The sequence below is a fragment of the Lonchura striata genome, chromosome 32 (assembly GCF_050655825.1).
Source record: "Lonchura striata isolate lonStrDom1 chromosome 32, ASM5065582v1, whole genome shotgun sequence".
NCBI lineage: Eukaryota > Metazoa > Chordata > Aves > Passeriformes > Estrildidae > Lonchura > Lonchura striata.
The window spans coordinates 6922907-6948733 of NC_140734.1; the positions used below are offsets into that span (position 1 = coordinate 6922907).

The window sequence follows — 25827 nt, forward strand, 5'->3', positions numbered from 1 at the left end:
GCCCCCTGGCGGCGCGGAGGACTCGGGGCGCGCGCGGGAATTTGGGGAGGGGGCTGCGTTTATTTTGGGGGGGAGTGGGGGGGAAATGGACCTCCCCCCCGGATTTTGGGGGGTTACAGGGGGGGCTCGGGGGTTTTCTCGTCGTCCGGGGGGCAGTCGATGAAGTCGGCCAGCATGGCGGTGGTCTCGTCCTGCTCCTGCGGGCGGCAAGAGAGAGAGAGACCCCCGCCTCAGTTTTGGGATGGGGTGCCCGGATTTGATCCCAAAATTCCCATTTGGGACCCCAACATTCCTGATTGGGACCCCAAATTCCCAAACGTGAGCCCAAATTCCCAAATGTGAACCCAAATTCCCAAATTTGACCCAAAATTCCCGAATGTGACCCCAACATTCCCGATTGGGACCCCAAATTCCCAAACGTGAGCCCAAATTCCCAAACGTGAACCTAAATTCCCAAATGTGAGCCCAAATTCCCGATTGGGACCCCAAATTCCCAAACGTAAACCTAAATTCCCAAATGTGAGCCCAAATTCCCGATTGGGACCCCAAATTCCCAAACGTAAACCTAAATTCCCAAATGTGAGCCCAAATTCCCGATTGGGACCAAAATTCCCGATTGGGACCCCAAATTCCCGATTGGGACCCCAAATTCCCAAACGTGAGCCCAAATTCCCAAATGTGAACCTAAATTCCCAAACGTGAACCCAAATTCCCAAATGTGAGCCCAAATTCCCAAATGTGAACCAAAATTCCCGAATGTGACCCCCAAATTCCCGACTGGGACCCCCAAATTCCCGACTGGGACCCCCAAATTCCCGACTGGGACCCCGAAGACCCAACTGGAACCCCAAAATTCCCAAATTTGACCCAAAATTCCTGAATGTGACCCCAAAATTCCCGAATGTGACCTCAAATTCCCGATTTGGGACCCCAAATTCCTGAATGTGACCCCAGGAACCCCAAATTCCCCCCAAAATCCCCCTCTGGACCCCCCAAAATCTTCCCAGGACCCCCCAAAATCCCCCTCAGGACCCCCCAAATCCCCTAATTCCCCCCAAAATCCCCCTCAGGACCCCCCAAATCCCCTAATTCCCCCCAAAATCCCCCTCAGGACCCCCCAAAATCCCCAAATTCCCCCCAAAATCGTCCCAGGACCCCCCAAAATCCCCGCAGGACCCCCCAAAATTCCCAAATTCCCCCCAAAATCCCCCTCAGGACCCCCAAAATCCCCCCAGGACCCCCCAAAATCGTCCCAGGACCCCCCAAAATCCCCGCAGGACCCCCCAAAATTCCCAAATTCCCCCCAAAATCCCCCTCAGGACCCCCAAAATCCCCCCAGGACCCCCCAAAATTCCCAAAATCCCCCCAGGACCCCCCGAATCGCTGCCCTCCCCCCGTACCTGCTCCTTGCCCGGGGGGGGCTCCGGGGGCTCCTCCTGCAGCGGGGGGGGAGGGGCGGGGGGGGAGGGGCGGGGGCTGGGCCCCCCGGCGGGGGGGGGAGGGGCGGGGGGGGAGGGGGCGGCCTCCAGGGCGGGGGGGGGAGGGGCGGGCTGGGGATGGGGGAGGGGATCCGGGGGCGGGCTGGGGGGGGGAGGGGCGGGCTGGGGGAGGGGCGGCGCTTCTTCCTCCCGCCCCTCCCCCCCCTTCTCCTCTTCCTCCTCCTCCTCCTCCTCCCCCCTTGGGGGGTGGGGGAGGGGCTCGGGGGGGGCTTCGGGGGGTGGGGGAGGGGCGGGCGGGGCCTCGCCCACCTCCATCAGGAGCAGCGCCCCTCCCCCCCCGCCCTCGGCCGGCCCCTCCCCCCCTCCTCCTCCTTCCTCCTCCTCCTCCTCCTCCTCGGACAGCCCCTCCCCCTCCTCCTCGAACTCCTCCTCCTCCTCGAACTCTTCCTCCTCCTCCTCCTCCTCCTCCTCCTCCTCCTCGAACTCCTCCTCTTCCTCCTCAAAGAACTCCTCCTCCTCCTCCTCCTCCTCCTCCTCTTCCTCCCCGAACTCCTCCTCCTCCTCCTCCTCCTCCTCCTCCTCCTCCTCGCTGCTGTTGATGTTGATCACCGCCGGCCCCTCCCCCACCCCTCCCCCCTCCCCCTCCCCCCCCTCCCCCACCCCTTTTTCCTCCCCCTCCTCCCCCCTCCCCTCCCCCTCCCCCTGCCCCTCCCCCTCCTGGGGGGGCTCGGGCGCGGCGGGGGGGGTGGGGGGCGGGGGCGGGGGTGGGGGCGGGGGCGGGGCGGGCGGGAGGGGTGGGGGCGGGGCGGCCGCCCCTCCCCCCGCGCTGTCGGGGCCCTTCTTGGGCACGATGACCACGGAATCGTCCGAGTCGCTCTCCAGCGAGATCTCCACGTCCGACGCCTCCTCCCGCTCGTAGTGCACGAACACCGGGCGGCGCGGCCGCGCCCCGCCCCCTCCCCCCGGCGCCCCTCCCCCACCCGGGGCCTCCCCCCCTCCCCCCCGGCCGCCGGGGGTGGGGGGAGGGGAGGGGGAGGCGGGGGAGGAGGGGGAGGGGCGGGGGAGGGGAGGTCGAAGGGGGAGGGGGAGGGGTTGGGTGGGGGGAGGGGGCGGAAGGGAGGGGGAGGGGATGGGGGGGAGGGGCCCGAGGGGGGAGGGGAGGGGAAAGGGGGGACCCAGGGGCGGCAGAGGGAGTGGGAGAGGACCAGGAACTCGCGGCACTGCGAGGAGACCTGGGGGAGGGGAGAGAGATGGGGGAGGGGAAATGGGGAGGGGAAATGGGGGAGGGGAGGGAAATGGGGGAGGGGAGGGAAATGGGGGAGGGGAAATGGGGGAGGGAAATGGGGAGGGGAAATGGGGAAGGGGAAATGGGGAGGGGAAATGGGGAGGGGAAATGGGGGAGGGAAATGGGGAGGGGAGAGAGATGGGGGAGGGAAATGGGGGAGGGGAAATGGGGGAGGGGAGGGAAATGGGGGAGGGGAATGGGGGAGGGAAATGGGGAGGGGAAATGGGGGAGGGGAGAGAGATGGGGGAGGGAAATGGGGGAGGGGAGAGAAATGGGGGAGGGAAATGGGGAGGGGAAATGGGGGAGGGGAGGGAAATGGGGGAAGGGAGAGAGATGGGGGAGGGAAATGGGGAGGGGAAATGGGGGAGGGGAGGGAAATGGGGGAAGGGAGAGAGATGGGGGAGGGAAATGGGGAGGGGAAATGGGGGAGGGGAGAGAGATGGGGGAGGGGAAATGGGGGAGGGGAGAGAGATGGGGGAGGGAAATGGGGGAGGGAAATGGGGAGGGGAATGGGGGAGGGGAGGGGAAATGGGGAGGGGAAATGGGGGAGGGAAATGGGGAGGGGAAATGGGGGAGGGAAATGGGGGAGGGGAGAGAGAAATTGGGGAGGGGAGAGGTGGGGGAGGGGAGAGAAATGGCAGAGGGGAGAGAAAAATGGGAGAGAGAGAAAATTGGTCAGAAATGGAAATGGGGGAGGGGGAGTTTTGCAGAGAATTTGGGGATTTTTGGGGGATATTTTTGGGGATAATTTGGGATATTTTTGGGGCTATTTAAGGGATAATTTGGGGATATTTTCAGGATATTTTGGGGATATTTTCAGGATATTTCAGGGACATTTTTCAAGATAATTTGGGATATTTCGGGGATATTTCAGGGATAGTTTGGAATATTTCAGAGATATTTTGGGGATATTTAAGGGATATTTTGGGGATATTTTCAGGATATTTTGGGGATATTTTCAGGATATTTCAGGGATATTTTTGGGGATAATTTGGAATATTTCAGGGATATTTTGGGGATATTTTTGGGGATATTTCAGGGATATTTCAGGGATATTTTTGGGGATAATTTGAAATATTTCAGGGATATTTTTGGGGATATTTCAGGGATATTTTTGGGGATAATTTGGAATATTTCAGGGATATTTTGGGGATATTTTTGGGGATATTTTGGGATATTTTTGGGGATATTTTGGAATATTTCAGGGATATTTTGGGATATTTTTGGGGATATTTCAGGGATATTTTTGGGGATAATTTGGAATATTTCAGGGATATTTTGGGATATTTTTGGGGATATTTCAGGGATATTTTCAGGATATTTTGGGGATATTTTCAGGATATCTTGGGGATATTTCAGGGATATTTTGGGGATATTTTGGGGGTATTTGGGGGCTCTCACCTGCACGTCGGGGTCGCGCTGGCCCTGCCCGAAGGCGCGCAGGGCGCAGTGCAGCGGCGGCGCGGCGCCCGGGGGCGCGCCCAGCAGCAGCGCCCCCAGCAGGCCGTAGAGCGCCCCCCGGCAGCGGGCGCTGGCGTACGGGGACCCCGCCGAGCCCCCCGAGCCCCCCGAGCCCCCCGCGCCCTGCGGCAGCCGCAGCGCCAGCGGCACCACCAGCTCCTGCAGGCGCTGCGGGGGGACGGGGGAGATTCGGGGGGAAAGGACCAGAAAACGGGGAGAAATTGGGGGGAAGAGGGGGGAAACGGTGAAAAAATGGGGAGAATTGGGGGGAAAAGGGGGAAATTGGGGGGGAAATGGCCAAAAAATGGGGGGAATTGGGGGGAAAAGGGGGAAATTGGGGGGGAAATGGCCAAGAAACGGGGAGAAATTGGGGGGAAAAGGGGGAAATTGGGGGAAACGGCCAAAAAACGGGGAGAAATTGGGGGGGAAAGGGGGAAATTGGGGAGGAAATGGCCAAGAAACGGGGAGAAATTGGGGGGAAAAGGGGGAAATTGGGGAGGAAATGGGGGAAATTTGGGGGGAAAGGGGAAAATTTGGGGGGAAAAGGGCAAAATTGGGGGGAAAAGAGAGAAAAAATGGGGTGGGAAATTGAAATATTGGGGGGTTATACCCAAAACTTGGGGTGAGAAAATAAAATATTGGGGCAAAACACCGAAAATCCTCCCAAATCCCCCCAAATTCCTCCCAAATCCCCCCAGAAGCCTCTCAAACTCCCCCAAATTCCAAAAATTCTCCCAAATTCCTCCCAAAATCCCCCAAAATCCTCCCAAACTCCCTCAAATCCCCCAAAAATTCCCCTAAAATCCTCTCAAATCCCCCAAATTCTCCCAAAATCCCCCCAAAACCCCCCAAAATCCCAAGAGAATCCTCCAAAATCCCCCCAAAATCTTCCCTAAATCCCCCTAAAATCCTCTGAAATACCCCGAAAATCTCCCCAAAATCCCCAAATCCCCCCAAAATCTCCCCAAATTCTCACCCGGTGCGTCTCCTCCTTGATCAGGGGTCCCCCCGTGAGGACGATCCTGCGCAGGGCTGGGGGGGACCCCCAAATTTGGGGGGGGGGGTTTCAATTTTGGGGACCCCTCCCCAATTCCTGACCCCCCCCGGGAGGTTTTTGGGGGGTCCCCGGTGGATTTTGGAGCCGATTTTGGGAGTTCTGGGGGGATTTTTTGGGGTCCCAGGCTGATTTTGGGGGAATTTTGGGGGGATTTGGGTGCCCCCAGTTGATTTCTGGGGTTCCTGAGCTGATTTTGGGGGAATTTTGGGGGAATTTGGGGGTGATTTGGAGGTTTTTAGGGCTGATTTTGGGGTTTGGGGGTCTTTGGGGCCATTTTTGGGGGGATTTGGGGCAGTTTTGGGGTGATTTGGGGGAATTTGGGAGATTTTTGGGGCCGATTTTATTTTTTTGGGGGCTGATTCTGGGATTTTTGGGGCTGCTTTTGATTTTTTGGGATTTTTGGGGCGGATTTTGATGGTTTTGGGGATTTTTGGGGCAGATTTTGCTGTTTTTGGGGCTGATTTTGCTGGTTTTGGACTGATTTTGCTGTTTTTGGGGCAGATTTTGCCGTTTTTGGGATTTTTGGGGCTGACTTTGCCATTTTTGGGGATTTTTAGGGCAGATTTCGCCGTTTTGGGGCTGACTTTGCCGGTTTTGGGACGGATTTTGCCGTTTTTGGGATTTTTGGGGCTGACTTTGCCATTTTTGGGTATTTTTGGGGCATATTTCGGAGTTTTTGGGGCTGATTTTGCCGTTCTTGGTATTTTTGGGGCCGACTTTGCCATTTTTGGGGATTTTTGGAGCGGATTTTGGGGTTTTTGGGGTGGATTTTGCCGTTTTTGGTATTTTTGGGGCTGATGTTGCCGTTTTTGGGGATTTTTGGGGCGGATTTCGGGGTTTTTGGGGCTGATTTTGCCGGTTTTGGGGTGGATTTTGCCGGTTTTGGTATTTTTGGGGCTGACTTTGCCGTTTTTGGGTATTTTTGGGGCGGATTTTGGGTTTTTTGGGATGGATTTTGCCGTTTTTTGGTATTTTTGGGGCCGACTTTGCCGTTTTTGGGTATTTTTGGGGCGGATTTTGGGTTTTTTTGGGCTGATTTTGCCGTTTTGGAGACTTTTGGGGCTGACTTTGCCGTTTTTGGGTATTTTTGGGGCGGATTTTGGGGTTTTTGGGGCGGATTTTGCCATTTTTGGTATTTTTGGGGCTGACTTTGCAATTTTTGGGTATTTTTGGGGTGGATTTCGGGGTTTTTGGGGCTGATTTTGCCGGTTTTGGGGATTTTTGGAGCGGATTTCGCGGTTTTTGGGGCGGATTTTGCCGTTTTTGGTATTTTTGGGGCCGACTTTGCCGTTTTTGGGTATTTTTGGGGCGGATTTCGGGGTTTTTGGGGCGGATTTCGCCGTTTTTGGTATTTTTGGGGCCGACTTTGCCGTTTTTGGGTATTTTTGGGGTGGATTTCGGGGTTTTTGGGGCGGATTTTGCCGTTTTTGGGTATTTTTGGGGCGGATTTTGGGGTTTTTGGGGCGGATTTTGCTGGTTTTGGGTATTTTTGGGGCGGATTTCGGGGTTTTTGGGGCTGATTTTGCTGTTTTTGGGGCGGATTTTGCCGTTTTTGGTATTTTTGGGGCCGACTTTGCCGTTTTTGGGTAGTTTTGGGGCGGATTTCAGGGTTTTTGGGGCGGATTTTGCCGTTTTTGGTATTTTTGGGGCCGACGTTGCCGTTTTTGGTATTTTTGGGGCCGACTTTGCGGTTTTTGGGTATTTTTGGGGCGGATTTCGGGGTTTTGGGGCGTTACCTGCCAGCGCGGCGGCGCAGGTGTCGCTGTTGGCCGCCGGTTCCCCCTTGCGGTGCAGGGGGGGCCCCTCCAGCCCCTCCCCCAATTTCGGCCTTTTGGGGGCGCTGGGTTTGGGCTCCGCCCGCAGCTGCCAAAAAATGGGGGTCAGGGGGATTTGGGGGCGGATTTTGGGGGGATTTTGGGGTTTAAGGGGGATTTTAGAGGGTTTGGGGTGGGGATTTTGGGGCTGGGGGGGTTTGGGGGGATTTTGGGGGAATTTGGGAGGGGATTTTGGGGTTCAAGGGGGATTTTGGGGTCAGGGAGGGTTTGGGGGGATTTTGGGAGGGGATTTTAGAGGGTTTGGGGTGGGGATTTTGGGGTCAGGGGGGATTTTAAGAGATTTAGGGGAATTTTGAGGGGATTTTGGGGGAATTTGGAGGGGATTTTGGGGTTTAAGGGGGATTTTGGGGGAATTTTGGGGTCAGGGGGGATTTTGAAGAGATTTTGGGGAATTTGGGGGGAATCTGGGGGGGATTCAGGGTTTGGGCGGGATTTTGGGGGAATTTTGGGGTTTAAGGGGGATTTTGAGGGATTTTGGGGGGATTTTGGGGTTTAAGAGGGATTTTGGGGGAATTTGGGAGGGGATTTTTGGGTCAGGGGGAATTTTGGGGTCAGGGGGGATTTTGGGGTGAAAAGGGCAAGTTTTGGGGCAGAAAATAGCAGTTTTAGGTAAAAAAGAAAGGTTTTGGAGTAAAAAAGATCAGTTTTTGGGTGGAAAAAGATGATTTGGGGGTGAAAAAGGGCGGTTTTGAGGTAAAGAAAGGAGATTTTGGGGTAAAAAAGGAAGGTTTTGGGGTGAAAAAGGGAGGATTTGGGGAAAAAGGGAGGATTTGGGGGGAAAGGGGAATTTTGGGGTAAAAAAGGGGGTTTTTGGTCACCTTGGCCCCCTCGCTGGGGGGGCTGATGTCGCTGATCAGGTGAGCCAGGAGAACCTCGCCGGGGGTCCCGGGGCCCTGCAGGACCCCCGAGGCCGCGCCGGCCACCTGCACCCAGAGCTCCAGCACCTGGTACAGGCAGCTCCGCACGGCCCTGGGCACCCCAAAAATGGGGTCAGGGACCCCAAAAACGGGATCAGGGACCCCAAAAATCAACTCAGGGACCCCAAAAACGGGATCAGGGACCCAAAAAACCCCAAAAACCCACCCAAAACCCACCCTGCACCCAGAGCTCCAGCACCTGGTACAGGCGGCTCCGCACGGCCCTGGGCACCCCAAAAATCAACTCAGCGACCCCAAAAATGGGATCAGGGACCCCAAAAATCAACTCAGCGACCCCAAAAACCCCCAAAACCACCCCAAAAACCCCCAAAAAAACCCCAAAACCCAAAAAAAACCCCCCAAAAAACCCAAAAAACATCCCAAAAACCCAAAAAAACACCCCCAAAATCCCAGGGCTCCGCACCACCCTGGGGACCCCAAAAATCAACTCAGGAACCCCAAAAATGGGATCAGGGACCCCTTTCCCAGCTGTTTTTCCCATTTTTGGGATTTTTTTCCCCATTTCACAGCAGTTTTTTCCCTTTTTTGGTGATTTTCCCCCTATTTTTGGTGTTTTTTCCCCTGTCCCAGCTGCTTTTCCCATTTTTGGGGTTCTTTTTCCCATTTTTGGGGGGTTTTTTCCCATTTTTTTGTGTTTTCCCCCCTGTCCCAGCTGCTTTTCCCATTTTTTGGGTTCTTTTTCCCATTTTTTGTGTTTTCCCCCATTTCCCAGCTGTTTTTTTCCCATTTTTTGGGTTCTTTTTCTCATTTTTTTGTGTTTTCCCCCCTGTCCCAGCTGTCTTTTTCCCATTTTTTGGGTTCTTTTTCCCAATTTTTGGGTTCTTTTTCCCATTTTTTGTGTTTCCCCCCCTTTCCCAGCTGTTTTTTTCCCATTTTTTGGGTTCTTTTCCCCATTTTTTGTGTTTATCCCCCCCTTTCCCAGCCGTTTTTCCCATTTTTTGTGGGGTTTTTCCCCATTTTTTGGTGTTTTTCCCCATTTTTGGTGTTTTTTCCCCATTTTTTGGTGTTTTTTCCCATTTTTTGTGGGTTTTTTTCCCCATTTTTTGGTGTTTTTCCCCCATTTTTTGGTGTTTTTTCCCCATTTTTGGTGTTTTTTCCCATTTTTTGGGTTCTTTTTCCCATTTTTGGGCTTTTTTCCCCCAATTCCGTACCCGAAGGGTCTCTCCTGCCCGGGCGGGGGGTCCCGGGGGCCGCTCCAGGAGCTCAGGACCTGCGGGAAGAGGCGGCCCAGGAGGGACCCCCAGCGCACGAGACGGGCCCCGCACCTGGAATTCCCAAAATTCCATCGGAATTCCCGAAATTCCATCGGAATTCCCGAAGAAACACACCCGGAATTGCCCAAAATCCCCCAAAATCCACCCGGAAAAGCCCCAAAACCCCCCCAGCGCATGAGACAGGCCCCACACCTGAAATTCCCAACATTCCATCGGAATTCCCAAAAAAAACCCCACTTTGAATTGCCCAAAATCCCCCAAAATCCCCCTGGAATTCTCCAAAATCTCCCCCAGGAGGGACCCCCAGCGCACCAGGGGGGCCCCACACCTGAAATTCCCAAAATTCCATCGGAATTCCCAAAAATATACACCTGGAATTGCCCAAATGCCACCTTAATTCTAAAAATCCTTCTGGAATTCCCAAAATCCCCCAAAATCCTTCTGGAATTCCCAAAATCCCCGAAAATCCCCCTGGAATTCCCAAAATCCCCCAAAATCCCCCTGGAATTGCCAAAAATTCCGCCTCAATTTCCCAAAATCTGCTGGAGCCCCCCGAGTATCCCCAGTCCCCTCCCAGTTCATCCCAGTTCAACCACTCTAAACCAGTATAAACCAGTATAAACCAATCCCTCCCCTTTTATCCCAGTATAAACCAGTTCCCTCCCAGTCCCTCCCAGTTCCCCCCAGTCCCTCCCAGTCCATCCCAGTTCCCTCCCAGTCCATCCCAGTCCCTCCCAGTCCCTCCCAGTCCATCCCAGTCCCTCCCAGTCCCTCCCAGTCCATCCCAGTTCCCTCCCAGTCCCTCCCAGTTCCCTCCCAGTCCCTCCCAGTTCCCTCCCAGTCCCTCCCAGTCCCTCCCAGTCCCTCCCAGTTCCCTCCCAGTCCCTCCCAGTTCCCTCCCAGTCCCTCCCAGTCCCTCCCAGTTCCCTCCCAGTCCCTCCCAGTTCCCTCCCAGTCCCCCCCCAGTTCCCTCCCAGTTCCTCCCAGTCCCCCCCAGTCCATCCCAGTTCCCTCCCAGTCCCTCCCAGTCCCTCCCAGTTCAGCTCACGCCAGCAGCAGCGCTCCCAGCACGTCCAGCACGTCCAGGTGCACCTGGGGCAGCAGCAGCCCCCGCAGGGGCCCCTCCCCGAACCAGTTCTGGGGGCACAAAACCAGTAAGGACCAGTTCAGACCAGTACAGACCAGTACAAACCAGTACAGACCAATACAGACCAGTACCAGTCAGTTTAAATTGAAATAAACCAGTTTAAATTGGGATTAAACCACTTTCTATTGGAGTAAACTGGTTTGAATTCTTAGAAAAGAGAACCAGCCCGACCAGTACAAACCAGTAAAGACCAGTTCAGACCAGTACAGACCAGTACAGACCAGTACAGACCAATACCAGTCAATTTAGATGGAAATAAACCGGTTTAAATCGGGATTAAACCACTTTCTGTTGGAATAAACCGGTTTGAATTCTCAGAATGGAGAACCAGCCCGACCAGTACAAACCAGTACACACCAGTACAAACCAGTACAAACCAGTACAGACCAGTACCAGTCAGTTTAAATGGAAATAAACCGGTTTAAATCAGAATTAAACCCGTTTCAGTTGGAATAAACCGGTTTAAACCACCAGAAAGGAGAACAAGCCCAACCAGTACAAACCAGTAAGGACCAGTTCAAACCAGTAAAGGTTTTTTGGGGTTTTTTTAAGTGGATTTTTGTTCCTTTGGGATGGATTTTTGGGGTGGTTTTGGGGTAATTCAGGATGATTTTGGGGCAATTTTGGGTTTTTTTGGGGTGACACTCAGGAGATGTTTTAAGAAGGATTTTGGGGTGAGTTTGGGGTGATTTTGGGGTGATTTTGGGGTTTTTTTGGGTTGACACCCAGGAAATGTTTCAGGAAGATTTTTGGGATGATTTTTGGGGTGATTTTGGGGTTTTTTTGGGGTTACACTCAGGACATGATTTAAGAAGGTTTTTGGGGTAATTTTTAAGGTGAATTGGGGTGATTTTAAGATGATTTTGGGGTGATTTTTGGGGTTTTTGGGTTGACACTCAGGAGATGTTTTACAAAGGTTTTTGGGGTAATTTTTGGGGTGATTTTGGGGTGATTTGGGGGTTTTTTGGGGTGACACTCACCAGGTTCTTGGTGGTGATGTTGAGGGCGCGGCAAACGAGGTCCAGAATGTCCTGAACTGGGACGGTGACGGGGGCCACGAAATCCTTACTGGGAACGGGAAGAGCGTCACTGGGAGGGACTGGGAGGGACTGGGAGGGACTGGGGGGAACTGGGAGGGACTGGGATGGACTGGGAGGAGGTTTGGGGGGACTGGGAGGGACTGGGAGGGAACTGGGGGGAACTGGGGGGACTGGGGGGAACTGGGAGGGAACTGGGAGGGACTGGGAGGAACTGGGAGGGACTGGGGGGGACTGGGAGGGAACTGGGGGGACTGGGAGGAGGTTTGGGGGGACTGGGAGGGAACTGGGAGGGACTGGGGGGAACTGGGAGGGAACTGGGAGGGACTGGGAGGAACTGGGAGGGAACTGGGGGGACTGGGAGGAGGTTTGGGGGGACTGGGAGGGAACTGGGAGGGACTGGGAGGGACTGGGAGGGAACTGGGAGGGACTGGGAGGGACTGGGAGGGAACTGGGAGGGAACTGGGGGGACTGGGAGGAGGTTTGGGGGGACTGGGAGGGACTGGGAGGAACTGGGAGGGAACTGGGAGGGAACTGGGGGGAACTGGGAGGGACTGGGGGGAACTGGGAGGGAACTGGGATGGACTGGGAGGGAACTGGGAGGGAACTGGGAGGGAACTGGGAGGGACTGGGAGGGAACTGGGAGGGACTGGGAGGGAACTGGGAGGGAACTGGGAGGGACTGGGAGGGACTGGGAGGGAACTGGGAGGGACTGGGAGGGAACTGGGAGGGACTGGGAGGGACTGGGATGGACTGGGAGGGACTGGGAGGGAACTGGGAGGGAACTGGGAGGGACTGGGAGGGAACTGGGAGGGACTGGGATAAACTGGGAGGGAACTGGGAGGGAACTGGGGGGAACTGGGATGGACTGGGAGGGACTGGGAGGGAACTGGGAGGGAACTGGGAGGGACTGGGAGGGAACTGGGAGGGAACTGGGAGGGACTGGGAGGGAACTGGGAGGGAACTGGGAGGGACTGGGAGGGAACTGGGAGGGACTGGGAGGGAACTGGGAGGGAACTGGGAGGGAGTGGGAGGGACTGGGAGGGAACTGGGAGGGAGTGGGAGGGACTGGGAGGGACTGGGGGGAACTGGGAGGGAACTGGGATGGACTGGGAGGGGACTGGGATGGACTGGGAGGGAACTGGGAGGGAACTGGGAGGGACTGGGAGGGACTGGGATGGACTGGGAGGGACTGGGAGGAACTGGGAGGAACTGGGAGGGACTGGGAGGGAACTGGGGGGAACTGGGAGGGACTGGGAGGGAACTGGGGGGAACTGGGAGGGACTGGGAGGGGGTTTGGGGGGACTGGGAGGGAACTGGGAGGGAACTGGTTTATACTGGGAGGGAACTGGGAGGGACTGGGAGGGACTGGGAGGAACTGGGAGGGACTGGGAGGGACTGGGAGGGAACTGGGGGGAACTGGGAGGGACTGGGAGGGGCTTTGGGGGGACTGGGAGGGAACTGGGAGGGACTGGGAGGGACTGGGAGGAACTGGGAGGGACTGGGAGGAACTGGGAGGGACTGGGAGGGACTGGGAGGGAACTGGGAGGGACTGGGAGGGACTGGGAGGGAACTGGGAGGGACTGGGAGGGAACTGGGAGGGACTGGGAGGGACTGGGAGGAACTGGGAGGGACTGGGAGGGACTGGGAGGGAACTGGGGGGAACTGGGAGGGACTGGGAGGGGCTTTGGGGGGACTGGGAGGGAACTGGGAGGGACTGGGAGGGACTGGGAGGAACTGGGAGGAAATTTGGGGTTACTGGAAGGGAACTGGGAGGGAACTGGGGGGAACTGGAAGAGGATTTGGGGTCACTGGGAGGGACTGGGAGGGAACTGGGAGGGGATTTGGGGTTACTGGGAGGGAACTGGGAGAGGTTTGGGGGTCCCCAGGGTGGATTTTGGGAGGTCCCAAGGAGAGTTTTTGGGAGGATTTGGGGTTTTTTGGGGCTCCTGGCTGGACACGAGGGGAGATTTTGGGGTTTTGGGGTGGATTTTGATGGGAATTTTGGGGTTTCAGGAATTTTGGGGTGAATTTCGGGGATTTTGGCACCTCAGGAGCAGCCTGAGGACGCGGCAGAGCCCCGAAAATCTCGAGTGCAGGGTCAGGACCCCCCCGGGGGGATGTTTTGGGTGGATTTTTAGGATTTTGGGTGGATTTTGATGGGGATTTTTGGTGGTTTGGGTTTTTGGGGATTTTGGGGTGAATTTCGGGGATTTTGGTACCTCAGGAGCAGCCTGAGGACGCGGCAGAGCCCCGAAAATCTCGAGTGCAGGGTCAGGACCCCCCCGGGGGGAATTTTGGGGTGGATTTTTGGGATTTTGGGTGGATTTTGGTGTTTTTGGGTGGATTTTGATGGGGATTTTTGGTGGTTTGGGCTTTTGGGGATTTTGGGGTGAATTTCGGGGATTTTGGTACCTCAGGAGCAGCCTGAGGACGCGGCAGAGCCCCGAAAATCTCGAGTGCAGGGTCAGGACCCCCCCGGCGTCGCCGTCCTGGGGCGGGGGCAGCAGCAGCTCCACGCCGGGACCCTCGTACGGGAGCGGGTCTGGGGCCAAAAACCCCAAAAGTCACCCCAAAACCACCCCAAATGACCCCAAAATCACCCCAAAATCCTCACCTCACTTCAGCAGCCCCGAGAGACCCCAAAACCACCCCAAATGACCCCAAAACCACCCCAAATGACCCCAAAACCACCCCAAATGACCCCAAAATCCTCATTTCCCTTCAGCAGCCCTGTGAGACCCCAAAACCAAACCGGATTACCCCAAAGGTAACCCCAAAACCACCCCAAATTACCCCAAATAACCCCAAAAGTCACCCCAAAACCACCCCAAATAACCCCAAGTCGCCCCAAACGTCACCCCAAAATTCTCACCTCCCTTCAGCAGCCTTGAGACTCCAAAAACACCCCAAATGACCCCAAAATCATCCCAAAATCCTCATCTCCCTTCAGCAGCCCTGTGCGACCCCAAAACCACCCCAAATGACCCCAAAAGTCACCCCAAAATCCTCATCTCCCTTTAACAGCCCTGTGCGACCCCAAATCTCCACCGGATCCCCCCCAAATGACCCCGAATCCCCCCTAAACCTCCCAAAATCCCCCCAAACCTCCCCTAAATCACCCCAAATCCTCCTCTCATGACCCCAAATCCCCCCCAATCACCCCGAAATGACCCAAAATCCCCCAAATTCACCCCAAATTCCCGTCCCCACCCCTCACCGGTCTCACAGCCCTCGAAGAGAGCTCCCAGCAGCCCCTAAATGCCCCCTAAATTCCCCATAAATGAGCCCAATTCCACACCAAATGACCCCAAATCCCCCCCAAATGACCCAAAATCCCCCAAATTCACCCCAAATTTCCCTCCCCACCCCTCACCGGTCTCGCAGCCCTCAAAGAGAGCTCCCAGCAGCCCGTGCAGGGTGGCCAGCAGCCCCTAAATGCCCCCATACACCACCCCAAATCCCCCCTAAATCACCCCAAATCCCCCCTAAATCACCCCAAATGACCCAAAATCCCCCAAATTCACCCCAAATTTCCCTCCCCACCCCTCACCGGTCTCACAGCCCTCGAAGAGAGCTCCCAGCAGCCCGTGCAGGGTGGCCAGCAGTGCCCTAAACCACCCTGAATCCTCCCTAAACCACCCCAAATCCTCCTCAAACCACCCCACATCCCCCCCAAATGACCCAAAATCCCCCAAATTCACCCCAAATTTCCCTCCCCACCCCTCACCGGTTTCACAGCCCTCAAAGAGAGCTGCCAGCAGCCCTTGCAGGGTGGCCAGCAGCCTCTAAATGTCCCCATACACCACCCCAAATCCCCCCTAAATCACCCCAAATCCCCCCTAAACCACCCCAAATCCCCCCCAAATGACCCAAAATCCCCCAAATTCACCCCAAATTCCCGTCCCCACCCCTCACCGGTCTCACAGCCCTCAAAGAGAGCTCCCAGCAGCCCGTGCAGGGTGGCCAGTAATGGCTCAAACCACCCCAAATCTGCCCTAAACCACCCCAAATCCTCCTTAAATCCCCCCAAATCCCCCCCAAATGACCCAAAATCCCCCAAATTCACCCCAAATTTCCCTCCCCACCCCTCACCGGTTTCACAGCCCTCAAAGAGAGCTCCCAGCAGCCCCTAAATGCCCCCTAAATTCCCCATAAATGAGCCCAATTCCACACCAAATGACCCCAAATCCCCCCCAAATGACCCAAAATCCCCCAAATTCACCCCAAATTTCCCTCCCCACCCCTCACCGGTCTCACAGCCCTCGAAAAGGGCTCCCAGCAGCCCGTGCAGGGTGGCCAGCAGTGCCCTAAACCACCCTGAATCCTCCCTAAACCACCCCAAATCCTCCTCAAACCACCCCACATCCCCCCCAAATGACGCAAAATCCCCCAAATTCACCCCAAATTTCCCTCCCCACCCCTCACCGGTCTCGCAGCCCTCGAAAAGGGCTCCCAGCAGCCCGTGCAGGGTGGCCAGCAGCCTCTAAATGTCCCCATACACCACCCCAAATCCCCCCTAAACCACCCCAAATCCCCCCCAAATGACCCAAAATCCCCCAAATTCACCCCAAATTCCCGTCCCCACCCCTCACCGGTCTCGCAGCCCTCGAAAAGGGCTCCCAGCAGCCCGTGCAGGGTGGCCAGCAATGCCCTAAACCACCCTGAATCCACCCTAAACCACCCCAAATCCCCCCTAAACCACCCCAAATCCCCCCCAAATGACCCAAAATCCCCCAAATTCACCCCAAATTTCCCTCCCCACCCCTCACCGGTCTCACAGCCCTCGAAAAGGGCTCCCAGCAGCCCGTGCAGGGTGGCCAGCACGCCCTGCAGCTGCTGGTGCCAGCACTCCGTGTGCCGCAGCCCCTGCGAGAAACCTCGGCCCAGCGCCGGCAGCAGCGCGTAGCACTCGCAGGCCAGCTGGAAACGGGGAGAAACGGGGTGAGGGACCCCAAAAACGGGGCTGGGACCCCAAAATTCCGACCCGGGGACCTTGAAAACCCCCAGAAACTCCCCCAGAAACCCCAAAACTGCCCCAAAACTGCCCCAGAACTCCCAGCCCAGCACCGGCAGCAGCGCGTAGCACTCGCAGGGCAGCTGGAAACGGGGAGAAACGGGGTGAGGGACCCCAAAAACGGGGCTGGGACCCCAAAATTCCGACCCGGGGACCTCGAAAACCCCCCAAAACTGCCCCAGAAACCCCAAAAACTGCCCCAGAAACCCCAAAACTGCCCCAAAACTGCCCCAGAACTCCCAGCCCAGCACCGGCAGCAGCGCGTAGCGCTCACAGACCAGCTGGAAACGGGGAGAAACGGGGTGAGGGACCCCAAAAACGGGGTGAGGGACCCCAAAAACGGGGCTGGGACCCCAAAATTCCGATCCGGGGACCTTGAAAACCCCCAAAACTGCCCCAGAAACCCCAAAAACTGCCCCAAAACTGCCCCAGAACTCCCAGCCCAGGCCAGCTGGAAACACACAGAAACGGGGTCAGGAGCCCCAAAAATGGGGTCAGGAACCCCAAAAACGGGGCTGGGACCCCAAAAACAGGGTGAGGGACCCCAAAAACGGGGCTGGGACCCCAAAATTCCGACCCGGGGACCTCGAAAACCCCCAGGAACTGCCCCAAGACTCTCCCAAAATCCCCCCAAAACCCCTCTAAAAAAACCCCCCCAAAAAACCCCAAACCCCCCCAAAATCCACCCAAAATCCCCTCCAAACCCCCCCAACAAACCCCAAAACTCCCCCAAAAAAATCCCACCCCCCAAAAAACCCCAAAATCCCCCCAAAAATCCCAAACCCCCCCAAAAAAAACCCCCCAAAAATCCCAAACCCCCCAAAATCCTCTCCAAATCCCCCCAAAAATCTCCCCAAAACCCCCCAAAAAACCCCAAATAATCCCAAACCCCCCAAAAATCCCCTCCAAACCCCCCCAAAAAATCCCCAAAAATTCCCCAAAATCCCCTCCAAACCCCCCCAAAAACCCCAACCCCCCCCAAAAAAAACCAAAAAAAATCCCAAACCCCCCAAAATGCCCCCAAAATACACCCCAAAAAACCCAAATCCCCCCAAAACCTCCAAAAACCCCCCATAATCCCCAAAACCCCAAAATCCCCTCCAAATCCCCCCAAAAACCCCAAACGCCCCCCCAAAAAACCCCAAATAATCCCAAACCCCCCAAAAATCCCCTCCAAACCCCCCCAAAAAATCCCCAAAAATCCCCAAAAACCCCAAAACCACCCCCAAAAAAATCCCAAAAAAATCCCAAAGCCCCCAAAATGCTCCCAAAAAATCCCCCAAAATCCCCAAAAAGCCCCCAAAATCCCCCCAAAAACCACCTAAAAAAACCCCCCCAAAATCCCAACCCCCCCAAAATCCCCTCCAAACCCCCCAAAAAACCCCAAAAAATCCCAAACCCCCCAAAATACCCCCCAAAAAATCCCCAAAATCCCCTCCAAACCCCCACAAAACCCCCCCAAAAAACCCCCAAAAAACCCCCAAAAAATCCCAAACCCCCCCAAAATCCCCTCCAAACCCCCCCAAAAAAACCCAAAAACCCCCCAAAAAATCCCCAAATCCCCCAAAAAATCCCCAAACCCCCCCAAAAATCCCCAAAAATCCCCAAAAAGCCCCAAAACCCCCCAAATTTGGGCTCCCACCTGCTGCAGCCGCGGGCTCTCGCTGTCGATGCGCGACAGGAAATGCGCCGCCAGCTTCCCCTGGGGGGGAATTTGGGGAGGTTTTGGGGGGTCCCGGGGCCGGGACCCCTCCCCAAATTCTCCCCAAATTGGGGAGGGGGCTCCGGGCCCCCCCGGGGGGGATTTGGGGATTTTGGGGGGGGTCTCACCCGCATGGAGCCGCAGGCGCCGGGGTAGAAGGAGAGGCAGGACTTGATCCCTTCCAGCGTGGAGAGCTCGCACTGGGGGGGGAAAGGGCTGGGACCCCTCCCCAAATTCGGGGAGACCCCTCCCCAAATTATGGGGGAGCCCTCGACCCCTCCCCAAATTATTGAAATCCTGAAATTCCCAAAAATCGCAAAAATCCCAACCAAAAAATGCCCCAGATCCCATCCAGGATGGAGACTCAATGAGGGAACGGGCTGAGACCCCTCCCCAAATTATTGGGGACCCCTCCCCACATTCAGGGAGACCCCTCCCCAAATTATCGGGGAGCCCTCGACCCCTCCCCAAATTATTGAAATCCTGAAATTCCCCGAAATCCCAAAAGTTCCACCCAAAAAATGCCCCAAATCCCATCCAGGATGGAGACTCAATGAGGGAAGGGCTGAGACCCCTCCCCAAATTCGTGGAGACCCCTCCCCACATTCATGGGGACCCCTCCCCCAAATTCGGGGAGACTCCTCCCCAAATTGCTGAAATCCTGAAATTCCCAAAATCCCCCTGGAATTCCCAAAAATCCCCCATTTTCCCCCCTCCAGCCCCCCCAAGCCGACCCCCCGAAGCCCCCAGCCCCATTTGAAGCCCCCAGCCCCATTTGAAGCCCCCAGACCCATTTTAACCCCATTTAACCCTTTCCACTCCTCTCTTAACCCCCTTTAATCCTCATTTTTCCCATGTTAGTCCCATTTTAACCAATTTTCCCCCAATTTCCCCCCTCCAGCCCCCCCAAGCCGACCCCCCCGAAGCCCCCAGCCCCATTTGAAGCCCCCAGACCCATTTTAGCCCCATATAACCCTTCTTAGTCCCATCTTAACCCTTTAAATCCCCACTTTAACCCAATTTTTTCCCATTTTTCCCCCATTTTCCCCCTCCAGCCCCCCCAAGCCGACCCCCCCGAAGCCCCCAGCCCCATTTGAAGCCCCCAGCCCCATTTGGGACCTCGGGCCGCAGGGCCAGCAGGGAGGTGAGGATGCCGGGGATGTGGTTGGTGCCGATGTCCCGCGCCAGCTCCGGCAGCTGCGCCGAGAAGCGAAGCAGCTCCCGCAGCACCGAGACCCCCAGGGCCACCGTGGGGGGGGGGTCCTGCGACTGGGGGGACCCCGAAACCCGTCAGGACCCCTCCCCAAATTAGAGACCCCCCCCAAAATCGTCCCCATTGAAATAACCCAAAAAAACGAAAAAAAACTTCAAAAAAAAGGAGAAAATTGGTCGAAAATGGGGTGTGGGACCCCCCCCCAGGATCAATTTGAGGACGGGGTCTTGGGAATGGGGGGACCCCAAAACCCGTCAGGACCCCTCCCCAAATTAGAGACCCCCCCCGGAATCGTCCCAATTGAAATAACCAAAAAAAATTTTAAAAAAAGGCAAAAAATGGCAAAAATTGGTTAAAAATGGAGTGTGGGACCCCCTAAACACCCCCAGAACCAATTTGGGGTGGGGTCTTGGGAATGGGGGGACCCCGAAACCCGTCAGGACCCCTCCTCAAATTAGAGACCCCCCCCAAAATCATCCCAATTGAAATAACCCAAAAAAATCCGAAAAAAAAGGCAAAAAAATGGCGAAAATTGGTTAAAAATGGGGTGTGGGACCCCCCCCAGGTGTGCCCAGCTGTGCCCAGGTGTGCCCCAGGTGCCCCCAGCAGTGTTTTGAGTGTGCCCAGGTGTATCTCAGGTGTGCCCAGCAGTGCCCAGGTGTGTTTTGAGTGTGCCCAGCTGTCCCCAGGTGTGTCCCACCCATCCCAGCTGTGCCCAGCTGTGCCCAGGTGTGTTTTGAGTGTGCCCAGGTGTATCCCAGCTGTGTCCCAGGTGTGCCCAGTTGTGCCCCAGGTGTCCCCAAGTGTGTCCCACCCATCCCAGGTGTGCCCAGGTGTCCCCAGGTCTATCCCAGGTGCCCCCAGGTGTGCCCAGGTGTATCCCAATTGTGTCCAGCTGTGCCCCAGGTGTGTTTTGAGTGTGCCCAGGTGTATCTCAGGTGTGCCCAGCTGTGCCCCAGGTGTGTTTTGAGTGTGCCCAGCTGTGCCCAGGTGTATCTCAGGTGTGCCCAGCTGTGTCCAGCTGTGCCACAGGTGTGTTTTGAGTGTGCCCAGGTGTGCCCAGGTGTATCTCAGGTGTGCCCAGCTGTGCCCAGGTGTGTTTTGAGTGTGCCCAGCTGTGCCCAGGTATATTTTGGCTGTGCCCAGGTGTATCTCAGGTGTAACCCAGCTGTGCCCAGCTATGCCCCAGGTGTGTTTGGAGTGTGCCCAGGTGTGCCCAGGTGTATTTTGGCTGTGCCCAGGTGTATCTCAGGTGTGCCCAGCTGTGCCCAGGTGTATTTTGGCTGTGCCCAGGTGTATCTCAGGTGTGCCCAGCTGTGCCCCAGGTGTGTTTTGAGTGTGCCCAGGTGTGCCCAGCTGTGCCCCAGGTGTGTTTTGAGTGTGCCCAGGTGTGTTTTGGCGGTGCCCAGGTGTATCTCAGGTGTGCCCAGCTGTGCCCAGGTGTGTTTTGAGTGTGCCCAGGTGTGTTTTGAGTGTGCCCAGCTGTGCCCAGGTGTATCTCAGGTGTATCTCAGGTGTATCCCAGCTGTGCCCAGGTGTGCCCAGGTGTGTTTTGGCTGTGCCCAGATGTATCCCAGCTGTGTCCAGCTGTGTCCCAGGTGTGTTTTGAGTGTGCCCAGCTGTGCCCAGCTGTGCCCAGGTGTATCTCAGGTGTATCTCAGGTGTATCTCAGGTGTGCCCAGGTGTGCCCAGGTGTATTTTGGCTGTGCCCAGATGTATCCCAGCTGTGTCCAGCTGTGTCCCAGGTGTGTTTTGAGTGTGCCCAGGTGTGCCCAGGTGTGTTTTGGCGGTCCCACCTGGAGCAGGTGCTGCAGGAGGCGGAGCCAGCCCAGGCAGTGCTGCTGGAAGGCGTCGCCGGGGCTCTCGCTGACCAATAGGGAGAGGAGGCACAGCCCCTCGAACCTGCAACGCCATTGGTCGGTTTGGACACGCCCCCAACACACCCTCAACCCTGATTGGCTGCTGCAGGCACAGCCCCTCCAACCTGCAACGCCATTGGTCGGTTTGGACACGCCCCTGACACACCCTCAACCCTGATTGGCTGCTGCAGGCACAGCCCCTCGAACCTGCAACGCCATTGGTCGGTTTGGACACGCCCCCGACACACCCTCAACCCTGATTGGCTGCTGCAGGCACAGCCCCTCCAACCTGCAATGCCATTGGTCGGTTTGGACACGCCCCCAACACACCCACACCCCTGATTGGCTGCTGCAGGCACAGCCCCTCCAACCTCCAACGCCATTGGTCGGTTTGGACACGCCCACACCCCTGATTGGCTGCTGAAGGCACAGCCCCTCCAACCTGAAACGCCATTGGTTGGCTGAAACACACCCCCCCGACACACCGTCAACCCTGATTGGCTGCTGGGAGCTCCAAACCCCGCCTACTTTCCTTATTGATGCAGATGAGAGCAGGGTGTGGCTCACACACAAATCTGATTGGCTGGGATGAAGCCACGCCCACCCACACACACAGCAGCCAATCGTGGTCAAGCCCCACCCACCCATGCCCCAAAGGAACAACCTGATTGGCTGCTCAAAGCCACACCCACAACACACCAGCCAATCCAAGCCAGCAAAGAGGCCACGCCCACTTGCCCCTGATTGGCTGCTCAAACCTCCCCTGATTGGCTCCTCCCCGTCCAATGGCAGCCCGGCTGCCCCGGAGAACGATTCTCATTGGCCACCGAGCCGGCCCCGCCCCCCCATGCCGCGTTCCCATTGGTTTGCCCTCAGCCCCGCCCACCCCGCGGTGGCAGCCAATGAGGGGGCGGGAGGGGCGGGGCCTGTGCCGTGATTGGCCGGCGGAGCTGTCACTCACCGCGTCTTCATGGAGCCCAGGCGGGCGCTGGCGACGCCCAGGAGGCCCCCGAGGGCGGCCTGGGGAGGGGTCAGAGGTCAGGGGTCACCCAGGGGTCACCCCGGGGTCACCCAGGGGTCAACTGAGGTCAGCAATGGTCAGCAGAGGTCAGGGGTCACGCAGGAGTCACCCAAGGGTCAGGGGTCACCCAGGGGTCACCCAGGGGTCACCCAGGGGTCAGGGGGCTCCCAATCCCTCAGGGGTCTCCAGTCCTTGGAGTCAGATCCCCATTTTTGGGGTCAAATCCCGATTTTTGGGGTCAAATCCCCGTTTTTGAAGTTTCCACTCCCTGAGGCCATCCTGATTTTTGGCCCCAAATCCGCATTTTTTATACCCAAATCCCATTTTTGCACTCAAATCCCATTTTCCAACCTCCCATCCCCATTTTTTACAATCCAATCCCATTTTTCACACCCCAATCCCCATTTTTTACACTCCTATCCCCATTTTCCACCCTCCCATCCCCATTTTTAACCCCCAATCCCCATTTTTAACCCCCAATCCCAATTTTTCACACCCCAATACCATTTTGCACCCCAATCCCATTTTTCACGCCCCAATCCCATTTTTCGCACCCCAATCTCCATTTTTCACACCCCAATCCCATTTTTCGCACCCCAATCCCATTTTTCGCACCCCAATCCCCATTTTTCGCACCCCAATCCCATTTTTAACCCCCAATCCCATTTTTCGCACCCCAATCCCATTTTTAACCCCCAATCCCATTTTTCGCACCCCAATCCCATTTTTAGCCCCCAATCCCCATTTCCCGCGCTCCCCGCTCCCCGTTCTTCCCCTCTCCTCCCCGATCCCGCTCCCCGATCCCGTTCCCCGCTCCCCGTTCCCGGCCCCGTTCCCCGTTCCCCGCTCCCCGTTCCCGGCCCCGCTCCCCGTTCCCCGTTCCCCGCTCCCCGTTCCCGGCCCCGCTCCCCGTTCCCCGTTCCCCGCTCCCCGTTCCCGGCCCCGCTCCCCGTTCCCCGTTCCCCGCTCCCCAATCCCGTTCCCCGTTCCCCGCTCCCCGCTCCCCGGCCCCGCTCCCCGTTCCCCGCTCCCCGTTCCCCGCTCCCCGCTCCCCGTTCCCCGTTCCCCGCTCCCCGTTCCCCGTTCCCGCTCCCCGCTCCCCGCTCCCCGTTCCCCGCTCCCCGTTCCCCGTTCCCCGTTCCCCGTTCCCGTCCCCGCTCCCCATTCCCCGCTCCCCGCTCCCGCTCCCCGCTCCCCGCTCCCCGTTCCCCGCTCCCCGCTCCCCGCTCCCCGCTCCCCGTCCCCGTCCCCGTCCCCGCTCCCCGCTCCCCGTCCCCGTCCCCACTCCCCGCTCCCCGTCCCCGTCCCCGTCCCCGCTCCCCGTTCCCCGCTCCCCGCTCCCCGCTCCCCGCTCCCCGCTCCCCGTTCCCCGCTCCCCGTTCCCCGCTCCCCGCTCCCCGTTCCCCGCTCCCCGCTCCCCGGCCCCGCTCCCGATCCCCGCTCCCCGCTCCCCGTCCCCGCTCCCCGCTCCCCGCTCCCCGCTCCCCGTCCCCGTCCCCACTCCCCGCTCCCCGCTCCCCGCTCCCGCTCCCCGCTCCCGCTCCCCGGGCCCCACCTGTGTCCCGGCGCTGTCGCGGAGGCCCCGCACGAGCCCCGGGAGGGCCCCGCGGTGCGGGGGCAGCGCCGAGAGCGCCGCCAGCGCCTCGAGCAGCGGCGCGGCCGGAGGGGCCGGCGGGGCCCGCGCCGCCGCCGCCGCCGCCATGGCCGCGCGTCTTCCCCGCGCGCGGTGATGACGTCAGCGCGCGGGAAAAAACGGGGCGGGGCTCGCGCGAGGGGAGTGGGCGGGGCTTGGGGCGGCGCCATCAAAGGAAATTGGGGGCGTGGCCTGGGAGAAAGATTTAATATGGAAATTAGGGGCGTGGCCTGGAGGAAATAATTTATTTAAGGGAATTAGGGACATGGTCTGTAGGAAATTAATCTAGTAAAGGTAATTAGGGGCCTGGAGGAAATTTAATCTATTAAAAATAATTAGGGGCGAGGCCTGGAGGAAAGTGAATTTATTCTCGTAACTAGGAACGTGGCCTGGAGGAAAGAACTTATTAAATGTAATTAGGCTGTGGCCTAGGGGAAAGTGAATTTATTATGGTAATTAGGGGCGTGGCCTTGAGGAAAGTGAATTTATTAAAGTAATTAGGGGCGTGGCCTGGGGAAAGTGAATCTACTATGGTAATATGGGGCGTGGCCTGTGGAAAGTGAATTTATTGAGGTAATTAGGGGCGTGGCCCAGGAAAGTGAATTTATTAAAGTAATTAGGGGCATTGCCTGGAAAAAATGAATTTATTATGGTAATTAGGGGCGTGGCCTGGGGAAAGTGAATTTGTTATGGTAATTAGGAGCATGACCGGGGAAATCCCATTTGTAAAATGAAATCAAGGGCGTGGCCTGGGGAAAAGTGAATTTATTATGGTAATTAGGGGCGTGGCCTGGGAAATACAATCCATAAAAGGAAATTGGGGGCGTGGCCTGGAGGAAAGTGGTTTTTTGTTGTAATTAGGGGCGTGGCCTGGGGAGAGTGAATTTATTATTGTAATTAGGGGCGCGGCCTGGGGGAAGCAAATTGTTATGGTAATTAGGGGCGTGGCCTGTGGAAATGAATTTATTATTGTAATTAGGGGCGTGGCCTGCGGGAAACTAGAATTGTTATGGCAATTAGAGGCGTGGCCTGTAGAAAAGTGAATTTATTATGTAATTAGGGGCGTGGCCTGGGGAAAGTGAATCTCTTATGGTAATTAGGGGCAGTTTTGGGGTGAATTTGGGGTGGATTTGGGGCGGTTTTGGGGTTGGATTTGGGGCGGTTTTGGGGTTGGATTTTGGGCGGTTTTGGGGTGGATTTGGGCTAGATTTGGGGGCGGTTTTGGGGTCGATTTAGGGCGGTTTTGGAACGGATTTTGGAGCGGTTTTGTGGTGCTTTTGGGGTGGTTTTGGGCTGAATTTTGGGCGGTTTTGGGCTGGATTTGGGGCAGTTTTGGGGTTGGATTTTGAGCAGTTTTGGGGAGGATTTTGGGGCGGTTACGGGGCTGGATTTGGGGGCGGTTTTGGGGTGGATTTGGGTGGATTTGAAACGGATTTAGGGGAAGTTTTGGGGTTGAGATCTGGGCGGTTTTGGGGCGGTTTTAGGGTTTGGATTTTGGGCAGTTTTTGGCTGGATTTGGGGCGGTTTTGGGGCTGGATTTGGGGGCGGTTTTGGGGTGGATTTGGGTGGATTTGGGACGGATTTGGGGGCGGTTTTGGGATTGAGATTTGGGCGGTTTTGGGCTGGATTTGGGGGCGATTTTGGGCTGGATTTTGGAGTGGATTTGGGGCAATTTTGGGCTGGATTTTGGAGTGGATTTGGGGCGATTTTTGGGTGGATTTTGGGCTGTTTTGGGCTGGATCTTGGAGTGGATTTGGGGCGATTTTGGTCTGGGTTTGGGGTGGATTTTGGGCGGGTTTTGGGTGGATTTTGGGCTGTTTTGGGCTGGATTTTGGAGTGGATTTGGGGCGATTTTGGGCTGGGTTTGGGGTGGATTTTGGGCGGTTTTTGGGTGGATTTTAGGCTGTTTTGGGCTGGATTTTGGAGTGGATTTGGGGCGATTTTGGGCTGGGTTTGGGGTGGATTTTGG

At 56.8% G+C, this 25827-nt stretch overlaps 1 protein-coding gene across 1 annotated transcript; it reads right to left on the minus strand.

The window, feature by feature from the left end:
• Positions 1–40: 40 nt before the first annotated feature.
• On the minus strand, positions 41–23942 carry PELP1 (proline, glutamate and leucine rich protein 1). The gene is given in 19 exon segments (XM_085564092.1): positions 41–197; positions 1401–1436; positions 1548–2515; positions 2518–2671; positions 4126–4353; positions 5162–5217; positions 6979–7105; positions 7896–8046; positions 9167–9280; positions 10278–10366; positions 11357–11444; positions 13829–13958; positions 16186–16336; positions 18073–18132; positions 18261–18332; positions 19252–19401; positions 21142–21247; positions 22166–22224; positions 23781–23942. Coding segments are annotated over 19 exon segments (2970 nt in total). The 5' UTR covers positions 23928–23942; the 3' UTR covers positions 41–113.
• Positions 23943–25827: the final 1885 nt, after the last annotated feature.